Source organism: Mesocricetus auratus, unplaced genomic scaffold (assembly GCF_017639785.1).
Source record: "Mesocricetus auratus isolate SY011 unplaced genomic scaffold, BCM_Maur_2.0 Super-Scaffold_100006, whole genome shotgun sequence".
Classification (NCBI taxonomy): Eukaryota; Metazoa; Chordata; class Mammalia; order Rodentia; family Cricetidae; genus Mesocricetus; species Mesocricetus auratus.
In genome coordinates, this window is record NW_024429190.1 from 10770942 (window position 1) to 10784488 (window position 13547).

The 13547-nt window shown below is 43.7% G+C and overlaps 1 protein-coding gene across 4 annotated transcripts in view; it reads left to right on the forward strand.

The window, feature by feature from the left end:
• The window catches only part of Znrf3 (zinc and ring finger 3), a 142589-nt gene that overhangs the window by 117439 nt on the left and 11603 nt on the right, over positions 1–13547 (forward strand). For all 4 annotated transcript variants that reach the window (XM_040746758.1, XM_040746759.1, XM_040746760.1 and 1 more), the window contains 2 exons: positions 12116–12190; positions 12691–12822. In XM_040746758.1, coding sequence (XP_040602692.1) covers positions 12116–12190; positions 12691–12822 — 207 coding nt within the window. The remainder of the gene's footprint in view (positions 1–12115; positions 12191–12690; positions 12823–13547) is intronic.

The following is a 13547-nucleotide window of genomic DNA, read 5'->3' on the forward strand; positions in this document are numbered from 1 at the left end:
GGGTTCTAGGTCAGCTTGATATACATAGCAAGTTATAGGACAGCTAGGGCTACACAGAGAGGCTCTATCTCAAAAATGAAATATAATAAATAAGTAAAAAATAAGGAAAGGTGAGAACTGTCCTGTTTATGAACTTACATTGGACCAAGTGTCAATGGGTATTAACACCATTGAATGGAATACTTTGTATCTGATCAAATATACCTTCCAAGCTGCTAGCCTGCTATGAAACTAGGTGTTGAGTGAAGCGTTTTCCTTGCCAGCCGCTTTGGTTTTTCCCCACCAGTCACCTGGGCTCTGCCACGTTGTAGTCCCCCAAATAACACACAAGACACTGTATTAATTATGAAGCTGTTGGCCTTGCTTGTTTCTTACTGACTAGCTCTGACTTAAATATTTACCCCATAATTGTTAATCTAAGTATTTCTCTTACCGGAGAAAAGGGTCTGTACTTCTTACCCCTATTGAGGCTACATCGTGACTCCCTGTGTTTCTCCTTCCCAGAATAGTCCTGGACTCCTAGTCCCACCTGTCTTGCTTCCCTATTAGCCAACAGTACTTTATTGACATATACACAGGACTCCCTCATCAAGTAGGAAAAGTTTCTACTTTGATACCTCTCCAAGATGGCCACTTATGAAGGCAACTAGAGAGGATAAGACACCTCTTTATGTTGAATATTTGGTTAGCATGTTTGTTTGTTTGTTTGTTTGTTTGTTGTTTTGAGGTTTTCAAGATAGTTTCTCTGTGTAGCCCTGGCTGTCCTGGAACTTACTCTTTAGACAAGACTGGCCTCGAACTCACAGAGATCCGCCTGCCTGTGCCTACCAAGTGCTGATAATAAAAGCATGCACCATCGCACCCATCTAACAGGAGTCTTAAAGAGGAAGAAGACCAACTGAGTTAGAATAAGAGCTAAGTGAGGCCTGGAAAGGACACTGGAGAGATGGCTCAGGAGCACTAACTTACCTTGTGGAGGACCCAGGTTTGGTTCACAGCACCTATACAGCAACTCACAATAACCTGTAACTCTAGCTCCAGAGGATATGATACCTTCTTCTGGCCATTTAACACTCAATGCAGGCAAACACTGAGACACATAAAATTTATCTAGAATTTCCTTGTGGGGCTGTGGAGGAATATGAGACTCATCTGGCCTCCCTAGTACAAGGGATTGAACCTAGGGTCTCATACATGCTAGGTAAGAATTGTACTGCTAAGCCCAGCCCTCTGTTTTTATATTGAGGCAGGGCCCATGCTAATTTTTAACCTGACAAGTAGTTGGGATTAGAGGTCTACTCTTCTAAACCTGGCCAGTATAACACTAGTATAAACTACCAATGAAGTATTTGGAGATTTGGCATTCATGCTTCCAAGTTGGACAAGATGAGAACTTCTCCAGGATGGGGTGGGAGAAAAGGTTTAGGTCAAGTGTCAGCCCTCTACTTCATGACTATAGGCAGGATATATAACACATGAGCTTCCAGTGAGGCCCAGCTGCCCCTGCCTTGCAGTTGTGCAGATTCAATACCATTTGGAAGCACTGATGCATTAATGAGTGCTTTCCCTGCTGAAGTTTCATGCTTTAAGTCAGTATTGCTGAAGACAAGGCATGGGGTGTTGGCAGTTTATTGAGCTGTTAACCTAGCTTATTATGATCCTAATCCAACCCCAAGATAGTCCTGTTCTAGTTTCCAGTGCTTACAATCCTTCCTAGAGGTGTCCTCCTAGGACAGGCTACAGTGGTAACACATCTCTGAGCAAAGTGAAGGGAACTTGGCCTTGAAGGCTGAGAGTCTACCTGAATGTATGTAAACCCCTTCCAAGTGGCAGATGAACTGTGGGTACACTCTAACAAGGAGGTGAAGAATAAGGTATATATGTCCAGGATATTTATGCTTAGTGGTAAAGTGGTTAATCAGAATGTTCCTGTTTTGGTTTTGTTTTTAAATCTGTTTATCACCTGCTCAAGAGTATTGGAATACCTTCTTTTACCTCATTCCAAGTATTGCTAGGGTTCTGCTTATTAGATCCAGGCTCCATTAGCCCAACAGCATCAGTACACAGATTCCCAGGATCAGACTCAGACCTCAGATTTCGGAGCAGTTCCCCTTATCCACTGAGCCACTTCACTAGTATGTGATTTTTATTTTTTAATTCCCCAATTTCCCCCTTAGTGGGCCAACCTTAAGAACCAAGCGCCGTGCTGCAAGGGCCTGCCCTCATTCTCCAGAGGGCAGCTTAGGTGTTCAGACTTTGCAGGCAAGGTTGTTAAGCTTGAGTCTGCCACCTAATTAACACTTGTTTATATTAATTGATTGCCACATGTACAAAAAGCAGTGGTCCTTTTTGAAGTTTCCAGTTACAGACCTAATAAGATCTGGCCTGAAATGGGACTTTCAGAATCTCCCAAGGCAAGGTAACAGCTTCCAAGTTCCTCTACAAGTTTCTCTTTCAGGTATAGACAGCTCTGCAGCCATTTTTCCACAACATCCTTTCCCAGAAGGATGGATGGAGCAGGAGGGTGAGCACAGGCTCTCCTAAGGTTTTGGTGCTCCTTGTCAGGTGTTAGAACAAAGAGGACCATTGTGTTTCTTGGAACTGATCTAAAAGTCTGTGTTTGCGATTAAGATCTAAGGAAATGCATTTCCGTTTAACACCCAGTAGTTTCTGATTGTGAACAGGCTCCCAACCTGTGCACCGGCGCCGTGTATGACTACAGACTCAGCCTCTTCTGCTGGTTCCTTTAATTAGTAGGAATTAAATGGAGGCTGCTGCATATTTTGAGAATAAATAACACTGTTTAAACTTAGGCAGCCTTAACCACTAACTTAACCACTGGATTCTCGCTTCTACATGTCTCCTGAATAGATCAGCATAATCTTAACTAGGACTTAAAAATGCTTCATCCTCTCTCGGGAACTTAGAACTTGAAGCCCATGGGAGCCTTTGGAGGCTTAATGACTTTAATTATGGCAAGAAATACCTTCTGGTGGGCAGAAGTGCAGCTGGTGTGAGAGCCCTTTCTCAGAGAAGCCGGATGAGAGCTGGCAGAAAGGGGGTGGGGGGTGTTGGCCGCAGGGCCTGTGAGTTCTGAACTGTGTTTGTGGCTTCAGAGCTTTGATCACTTGCCAAAGAAACCTGGAAGGTCAGGCCAGGCTGCAGCCAAGCCCTGGAATGAGGAGCCAAGTCAATGGAGCGGGTAGAGCTATGTCACCACCCTCACCTCCCACCCTTGAGAAGTAACCGTGTTGGGCCACCCAGTCATCCAGCCTTTCTTTACCTTTGGTCCTCTTTCTGTGTTGTTTCTGCTTTTGGATTCGGGGCTCCAAGGTCTGAAATAAGCTACCAAAATGTCCTCTAAATGTGATTTGGTAAAATCAGATATGCTGTATGTACTTTAGAAGAAATCAGGGCTGTTTTTGTTTGTTTTTGTTTTTAACTCTGTGTGAGTCCAGTACAAACTATTCCCAGAGCACAGGTGACCTCTCCTGGTGGCTTGTGTCAGGTTTCTCCATTTCTTCTAACATTACCACCAACCCTGCTTCTTGGCACCAGGTTCCCTGTGTGCCCTGGTGTGTGACCTCATTTCCTATGGAATAAAAAGATTCTGTCGGAAAACAGGGCCCTTAGTGAGTTGATTTTGTGAGTCCCTTTGCCTCGTGTGACTCATGCTTCAGGGCACGGGGCTGTCCAGAGTATGCAAGAGCCTGGTATCTGGGTGGTCACTGCCTTGAGGAGAGAGTGAAGAAGGAAAAAGTGATGAGTGAAAGTTTAAAGTCCATTTAGTGATCTCCAGAGAGAGGGGTACAAGGGTCCAATGAGTGACTGTTTGGACTAGAAAGACCCACCAAGAGAAAGCTGTGGGTGGTAGATATGGTCAGCCCCTAGGTCCACTAGTCTGTCTTCATTGGTATGAACAGCATGCCACCACCACCACTTTCCCCTTTGTGGCCTCCCTGCAGCAAAAACAGAACCCTGTACAACACCAGAAGCCTACAAATCTGTAGGCTACAGAAGTCTCCCATGTTGGTGTTTAGATGTCTGAATACTCTTAGGCAGCTGCCTTTAAGTTTGAGAGCTGTGAAGCTGTGGACTCTGCAGCCAATACTCCTAGAGAGCCATGTCCCTTTCTCAGCAAGTCCAGTGCCCTGTTCTCTTTTGCAAGTGGCAGGGTACATTCCATCAGTCTTCTAGGCCAGAGGAAGGCCAAGGGCACAAATCCAGAGGTAGTCATCTGTCTAGCTTTTCCTCATTGGAGTTCTAAGGAAAGTTCACTTTCCTCCAGAGAGAGAAGGGGCAGAGCCTGCACTCTTAAGTACACAGGATGTTTTTTGAGAGCTTTGAAATCCAGAGGTGAATGTGTACAAAGCCCAGGGCCTAAGAGCTACAGGAAAGCCACTTTTGACTTTACTGCTGGCCAGAAACAAGATGTTTGCCTTAAAAGTCAACTACCTTCTCAGCAATACAACAGAAGTTGGTATGGTGAATAGGCAGGCAGGCCCTGAAATTTGAAGTGTGAAGACTGAAGACTGCAGCCTTCCAAAAAGACATAGCTAAACAGACTTCCCAATTGAAGAGTTGGAGGACCCACAGGTGACCAGGAGTGGGCTGCAGTCAGTGCTGGCAGCAGCAAGGCCCAGGAATGGTGTTCCGCTGAGTGAAACTGATCTGTATGAGCACAAAACAGTTGGCCAGTTTCTTGGTGCTCAGAATCAACTGTGAAGAAGTCTGACACCCAAGCTGCCCTCTAGTGAGGAAAGCTTTTGAAGATTGGAGCTACAATGTGGAATTGGGAGCAAAGCTTGGGTAATCCATGGAAGGCAAGTTAAATAAGGTAAAGCTGGTCCCTAGGGGTGCTGCATGCTACATCCTGCAATGAGGACACTCAGAGAACCAATAGGAGAACTGTCTGGTAAGGCTAGAAATGAGAAGGTTTTGAGTTTGGAAACTTGGGCAAGGGAGGTCAGATCTTACCCTAAGAGCAACACAAATCCCTGACTGAGAAAGTCTTGTTCTGCGCTTTGAGTAAGGCAGGCTGGGTAGGGAGAGCCCCAGGGAGAAAATAGTTGTGACTCACAAGGTGATGAGGATGGAAAAATAGTAGGTAGATTTGGAAGTTGGAATCAGTATAGCTTGGTAATCAGATAAATGTAGAGGTAACAGAACAGGCTACAATTTCCATGTATCACCTTGAGGAGGGAGCCCAAGTTGTAGGAAAGTAAGAATTGATTTTGTTTGGATTTTTCAAGACAATGTCTCACCATGTGTCCCAGGCTGGTCTTAAACTTATATGCCTCTGCCTGGACGCATACTTGCAGTGATCGACCTGCCCCAGCCTCCTGAATGCTGGAATAACTCAGGATATGCACTACCACAAGCAACTTAAAGACAGGTTTGAATAACTTATAAGCCTGTGGCACCCACATGATCCTGCTCAAGAGATGTCCCACAGAGGTGTCTGGGATAATTGCTCTGCCTTGATCTGGAAATAGCTGCAAAAGTTTGGAGGAATCTAATCTGAAGGAGAAAGCTGGTACCAAGTCATGGGAAGCAATTCTTGGGCCTCCAGTATCATGAATTCTCCACTGTCATAATTTAATTTCTGCCCCCTTGGGTTAAGCTATATGTAAGCATATCTGAGAACCTCATGAGCACATGGATGAAGGGAAGAGTCCCCAGAACTCTCACCTTGCTTAAAAAAGAGTGCTTCACTCAGAAATTATCAGGTGTATTATGGTACGTGCTTCTAAGAGGTCCTTGTTTTTGTCTTCTTTGGCGTTCCAATCATGCAGTTAGTTGGCTATCTTAAATTGTTCATAGATGAAACTATATAATTGAATGTTTTTATACTAATAATCATTTATGTTGTGGATGTGTGCATTGTTTCGTAATTAGCTACCAGAGCAAAATGTCATCCTTCCACCTGTGAGAGGGAGACATGAGAGAGGGGTTGATAATCCTTTCACCCAAGGGTGCTGCCCATGCTGGAACATTGATCCAAAGTCTGCTACACAGCAGGGAAGTATTGCTGAGGAAGGCTTTCTAATGATGGGTAGTCAGAAGCAGCCCAAACATAAATATGCTTTTTACATTTGTCACAAATAGCTCTAGAACATGCAGTGCTTCCAGAGGATACCAGCCAGGAAAATAGGTAATTTTCACACATGCACTTTGGGAAAAGCCACTCTAGAAACAGCATAAACAACCTTGAGCTCTTCATCTCTTACCCATATGCCCCTGCACTAAACACCAACCCTTCCTGGTGATGCCCCATAGGTACGATGTGTTCCACCATCATGACATGCTGAAGATGTGCTCATAAGGACAAAGATCTCATTCACTATGTCCACTGTGTTCCCAAGGCCTGACACACACAACAACTGGCTAATAACTACTGTTGAATATCTAAGCTCATAAATGGTAATGCAAATGGAATTAGATCATTTCTCACAACTGTGTTAATTAGTTGAGTATTTACTGTACCCAGGGCCATCTGTTTGTTTTTTGTTGTTGTTGTTGTTTTTTTTTTTTTTCGAGACAGGGTTTCTCTGTATTGTTTTGGAGGCTATCGGTCCAGCCCAGCCTCGAACTCACAGAGATCCGCCTGCCTCTGCCTCCCGAGTGCTGGGATTAAAGGCGTGCGCCACCACCGCCCGGCTGCCATCTGTTTTATTAGGTATGGAGTATACATCTACCTTTTGACCCGTAGGAGTCTCTAGTATCAGAGATGGCATGTAGGACCACTCAGCTATTTTAAAGACAGGTACTATGGAGAATGTAGCTAGACCCTGCCTGCCTGTGTTGTTTATTTACCCTACTTTGTCATTAATACAAACTGGAATGGAATATGAGAAGCACATTCTGTAAAGATTCTTTTCTTCATGTTCTTTGACACTATTTCTCTGTCCTAAGGAAATTGGAAATGAAAGTCAATGTAATATTAAAAGACAGAAATACTACAGATATCAAAAATACATTGAGAATCCAGGCTTGATGGTAAAGGTCTGTATTCTCAGATGCTTAGAGAGTCAAGGCAGACGACTACAAAACCTGCCTGGACAACTTAGTGATGTTCCATGTCAAAATAAAAATATGAGAAAATGAACTGGAAATAGATTGCTTGCCTAGCGTGTGTGAGGCCCTAATACTGACCTCTGAAAGGAGTAGAGATTATGTAGGGACGTGGTGTTGTGGCACACACCTTTAATCCCAACATGTAGAGGCAGGAAGATTCTTATGAGTTTGAGGCCAATCTGATCTACTTAATGAGTTCCAGGCCACCAAGACTACATAGTAAGACCTTGTCTCAAAATGAGCAAACAAATTTATAAGAAGCCATGCATTTGGTATATACCTGTAATCTCAACACTTGGGTTGCTGAGGTGGCAGGATCATGAGTTCAAGACATAAGGCTACATAACAAGACCCTCTTTAAATAATGGCGATGATGATGACAATGACGATGATGATGATGAAAGGACTGAAGAGATGGCACTGACTGCTCTTCCATGGGGACCTGGGTTCAATTCCCAGCACTCACATGGCAGCTCATGTCTGTAACTCCAGTTCCAGAGGGTAAACACCCTTACAGACATACGTGCTGGTAAAATGCTAATGTACATAAAACTGAAAGTTCAATAGTTTTTAAAGGTATGTGTTAGAGGGTAGAGCTGTCACTCAGTGTGTGCCTAGCCATGTGCAGTGCCTTAGGTTTGACCCCAGGGCTGGCAAAGACAGAAAGGGTTTTTAAGAACTTGTTGGTAGTTTATGTTAAGAATTTTTTTAAAAGATGCTGGGCAGTGGTGGCACACACCTTTAATCCCACACTCGGGAGGCAGAGGCAGGCAGATCACTCTGTGAGTTCAAGACCAGCCTGGTCTACAAGAGCTAGTTCCAGGACAGCCTCCAAAGCCACAGAGAAACCCTATCTGGAAAAAGAAAAGAATTAAAAAAAAATAAAATTATGTTCAGTAGAGCCACAAATCTCTATATATCAGAACTTTCCATAAGAAGCTATAGACACATCTTCCAATTAGCTATTGACAGTCCAACTCCTTAGTTACTCCCTCATCAAGAATCTAGAGCAGAGCTAGAGAGGTGGCTCTGAGGTTAGGAGCACTGTCTGTTCTTCCAGAGAACCTGGGTTAAATTCCCAGCAACCACATAGTGACTCAAAACCATCTGAAATGAAATCTGGTGCCCTCTTCTGGCCTGCGCATACATGCAGACAGAACACTGTATGCATAATAAATAAATCTTTATTTAAAAAAAACCTAAATATGAAAAAAAGACTCCAGAGCAAAGATTTTTCTGTCTTTTTTTTTTTTGTTATTTCCTACTGAGATTATAATTTTCCTACAATAAAGCTCAGACAGTAGGGAAATTACATGTAAGTGCTTAACAAAGGAATAAGTAAACAAACAAAATTTAATGTATCTCAGAGGCTCCAAAGGGCAGGTATTGATTGGTAGGTCTGAGCCCCAAACAAGTCTGGATATAACCACATACATATCACACACACACACACACACACACACACACACACACACACACAGCATTCTGATGAGAATGGTTCCATTATGATGGCCTTATAGGTAGGTGTGTGTGTGTGTGTGTGTGTGTGTGTGTGTGTGTGTGTGTGTGTGTGTAGACACCTCTGATAGTAAGGATTAGCAAGGCAAGGCCTTTGGCTGCTACTCAGTTTTGCCAAGATGTCACACATCTTCTGAGAAAGCCACAGCCTTTTGCTCTTTGATTCCTGTGACCCTCATCTGCCATACCCACCACGCTGTCTTCCCATCCTTTCAAGCAGCTTTAAGAGTATAAGGTCATAAAAATAAAGTTTACTCTAGTCATCTTCTAGCTAGGATTTAGATTTGTTTGAAATACAGTAATCTGGCAGGAGGTTGACTAGATAAAATTGTAAAATTTGTTCAAAGAACATGACTCCTCAGAGTTTTTTAAATTACATTGGGGCAGGAGGAAAAGTGTAACCAAGCAATATTTTATGTTTTTAAAATATAATGAAAGTTCCCATTTTGTAAATGAAGATTACTGGTGGCCTTTTTATTTATTTATTTTTAATGTATACTGCATGTATGCTCGCATTCCAGAAGAGGGCACCAGATCTCATTATAGATGGTTGTGAGCTACCATGTGGTTGCTGGGAATTGAACTCAGGACATCTGGAAGAGCAGCCAGTGCTCTTAACCTCTGAGCCATCTCTCCAGCCCCTGGTGGCCTTTTCTTGAGGATTAAACAAACTCAAGATAAATGCATGCTAGCATACTTTGCCACTGAGTAATATCCCCAACCATCAGTCTTTTCTAAAGCCACCCACCTCTCAATCGGCAACATCTCAGTAGGCTCTCCTTCCATCCAGTCCTGATCTACAGTGCTGGAAATACTAATTATTTCAGTAGCAGCTTATACATATAATCTAAAAACAAACAAACAAACAAAACCAGTCTCATGTGATCCAAACTGCCCTCAAATTCTTTTTGCTAAATGACCTTGAATTTTATGATTCTCCAGCCTCTACTTCTCAAATACTGAAGTTACAGATCCCACACAAGTTTTCTACCATGCTAAGGATCCCTTTATAAAGTGCTAGGGCTTCATGCGTGGTTGTCACACGTTCTGCCAAATGTACTACATCTCTGTCCTCAATAAATAAAAGTTTCCATGTAATTCACTGAAAATCAAGCATTTTCTCAGCCACAGATTTAGATTCCTTGCATTAGTGATTTGTCTGAGGTTGACTTGTAGATGAAACCTAAGCACTTTATTTATTCTCTACCTGCCTTCCTCAACAAAGAAACAAGGTATTTTTGCTTGTTTGTTTGTTGTTTTTTATTTGATTTTGTTTTTCCAGACAGGGTTTCTCTGTGTACCCCTGGCCATCCTGGAACTCACTCTGTAGACCAGGCCGACCTCAAACCCAGAGAGTCCCCTACTTCTGCCTCCCAAGGGCTGGGATTAAAGATTTGTACCACCATGACTGACAAAACCATGTATGTTTTAAAGCATCTTTTGTACGGCTGAGAATATAGTCCCATGGTAAAGTACATACCTGGCATGGATGAGGCCCAGAATTCACTCCCCAGCTCTGTGATGTCTGTCCTGGATGGGCCATGCCTCTGAAACAAATGAATGTTCATATTCTTGTAAAACAAGAAATATGGGGAAACCAAGGAGGCCCTCTGGCTGTGTGGTTTCCCTGAGGCACATTCCAAGAAGGCATTCCTACCCAGGCACTGCAGCCTCTGCCAGCCTCTCCAGGTGCACCAGCTTCAAAGCTGGATGGACAAGCAAAGCACTCCAGGCAGGAAATATCTTAACTCACACTTCCTACAGGTACTGTTTGATATACTGGATCCTTGGATGAAAGCAGAATAAAAGAATGAGAGACCCTCTTTATTTCTTCCTCTGGGAATGGAATTTGTGAAGAGGCCTAGGGTACTGCTGGGGCAGAAATACAAGCACCTACTCAGGAGTCTAGGAACACTCTCAGGTAGAAGTCTGCTGCCCTGAGGAACTTACTGAAGAAGTCATGCTATCTCACCTTGGCCTAGGACAGGGCCATGGCTGTTCTGAGGCTGGGACTGAAAGATGCAGGGGTAGAGCACTTGATTACCATGAATAAAGCCCACGGTTGACCCCCAACACTACCTAGCAGAAAAAAGAAAGCTGAAGCTTGGCAGGAACAACCCTCTAGTCACTTGTGGTCATTGAGTGATAAAACAGTGAAGTAACCCTCAGCTGACTCTCGGATTGTTCAGTCTCAATTTGTTTTTAAAGAAGCTACCTGTAGGACAAGGACAAATCCTACAGCACTGCACCCAATATTCCTGAATTTCTTAAGCTCCCAAGGGACATGCTTTATCCCCAATGTCACTAATTTTTGACTCTCAAGTGCAGGAGATGGGCTTAAAAAGCAACAAGGTGACACTGCCCTCTAGTGGTCCAGTAAATTCGTTCTTGTTGATGCCCTTAGGGTTTGTGCACCTGTCGGTACAGATTATTCTTGTGGAAGGAATTTGGATTTATTGTTTATTTACTGGATTTATTCACTGTGTGGACCCCCAGTGACATAGCTTCTGAACACTAGATGATATATGCCCCATCTTTGAGCATGCTAGTTTTGGAATTTGTTTTGTTTTCCTCCATATATATGACCAGCTGTCTCTGTTGCAGTAGTTCAAATCCTAAAAGTGAGGGTCTGTCTCACTTATTCTTCTGCAGACTCAACTCGGTTGTTCAGATAGCTGGAGATAAAATTAGAAGGAAGGTTCATTGAGGTGGAAAGGGATCTTTTCTCCCATATTTTCCTCTACCCCAACAACAAAAAAATCTATCGCTTCTTGTTTGTTTCTAAGCCTTCTTGTCTTGTCCCTCTGACCTCTAGTTTTCCAACCGGTAGGATCATCTGAGCCCCGAGAGCTTGTGGAACTCAGCTTTCTGAACCTGCCTCCAGCCCCACTGGACTCATCTCTGTGGTCAGAGCCAGGAAATCTGCTTTGCAAACTTCCCAAGTGGTTTTTGATGTGCATTCAGGCTTGGCAGCTAACTGTTCTAAATCCCCACTTATTATTTCTTGTAAACTGCCCCCAACAGTGTCTCTAAAAGGTCTTCAGCTTGTGTCATGTGTTAAAAGTGACCATTTTGAGATTCATTCAGAAATAGTCAACATGCTATTCTATCTGGATAGCATGGGAAGGAAGAAAGGACCACAAGAGACAAACTGGTTGCCAACGGCAGTGTGTTCATAGCAGAAAATACCAAAACCAGTACCTCTGTACCAGTTGTACCAGTTGGGCATGCTGCCCACCCATAGACTTGTTTTTAATGTTCCAGCTAAATAGGGGAGACAGGCTTCTACAGTAGTAGCTACTCACTTCCACCCATTCTAAGTCACCAGGCTCTTGGGATGATAGGACAAAGCAGGTGGTGGTGTCTCCTGATTTTCAGATGAGAATGTCAAGGTGTGGGAAAGGGACACAGATACTGCTTGCTGTCTGGTTCTACATTTGAAGCCATGCCTAATTTGTAAGGCCAGTGTTGGCAGAGTCAGAAGACAGAGTTGCCAACCTGCTCTTTTTCATTCCCCCAGGCCAAGAGAGCAGTTCAGCGGGGAGCCACTGCAGTTATCTTTGATGTATCTGAAAACCCAGAAGCCATTGACCAGGTAAATCTCCACCAAAACCAGTCCTACTGTCTGCCTGAGAGGCATTTGCTTTGGTTATCTTGAGTGGACCTTGTTGTGACACCCTTGTCTCAGATTCTTTGTACCTGTCTCCTGAGGTAATGTGCCTGTACCACGAGGGAGCCATATAGAAAGTGGTTATGAGTCGGGGTTAGGGATGAGGGACATTTTCAAGTAGTCTTCTGGGCTTTCAGCCATCTCAGCCCATCTTAAGACAAGTATAGCACCCTATCCTCACTTTTCTGGGAATCTCAAGGCTATAATGCTTGAAGACTTCAAGAATTTCCAAATGGGGATTTAGTGTTTTTAAGTGCATGCATGAGAGAGAGCGTGTGCCTGTTTGTGTGTGCATGTGTGTTGAAAGCTAGGCCTTGCATGTGCCAGACAAACGTTCTACCACTGAGCAACATTCAATAGTCAAAACCCTCTCTTTTTTCTTAAAGTAAGTATGTCTTTTTAATTGGTGCCCTCTTCTTTGTCAGCTAAACCAAGGCTCAGAAGATCCTCTTAAGAGGCCAGTGGTATATGTGAAGGGTGCAGACGCTCTCAAGCTGATGAGCATTGTCAACAAGCAAAAAGTAGCACGAGCAAGGATCCAGCACCTCCCTCCTCGAGTGAGTGGCAGCTTGTCTGCTTTCTTATTAGTGCTTCAATTTCCTTTGAGCTTTGGCTGTCAGCCCTCCTGTCCCGACATCTAGAACCATGACATAGTGTAGGCTCCTATGGGTTGGACTCATTTACGGGACAGGAGAACAGCAACTTTTCACCTAAACTTCTTTATTTGTAAAAAATTTGTAAAAAGCTTACAGAAATAGACATCGTATGCTATGAAGTCTATGATTTCTCCCACCTGTCATTGCCCCGTTTCAGCCCATCCTTCTGAGAGACAGGCTGAGAAAGATGAGAAGACAACACATTTAGTACTTGGTTTCCTTCGTCTCGTTCCTTCTATCTGACCTAGAGATGAGAAAAGGCCTATCCTTCCTTCTTCCTTCCTCCTTCCTCCTTCCTTCCTTCCTTCCTTCCTTCCTTCCTTCCTTCCTTCCTTCCTTCCTTCCTTCCTTCCTTCCTTTTTTTCTTGAGACAAGGTTTCTCTGTGTAGCCCTAGCTGCCCTGGAACTAGCTCTGTAGACCAGGTTGGCCTTGAGCTCCGAAGATCTGCCTGCCTCTGCCTCCCTAGTGCTGGGACTAAAGGTGTGTGCTACCAACACCTGGTTATACATCCTTCTTTCAATCAAGTAGATTACTCACTTATACTCACTGACTCACAAATATGAACATTAAAAATTACTCAGGCCTGGGACTGCCATTGTTGGTGAGCAGAAGGAGTCAGACATCT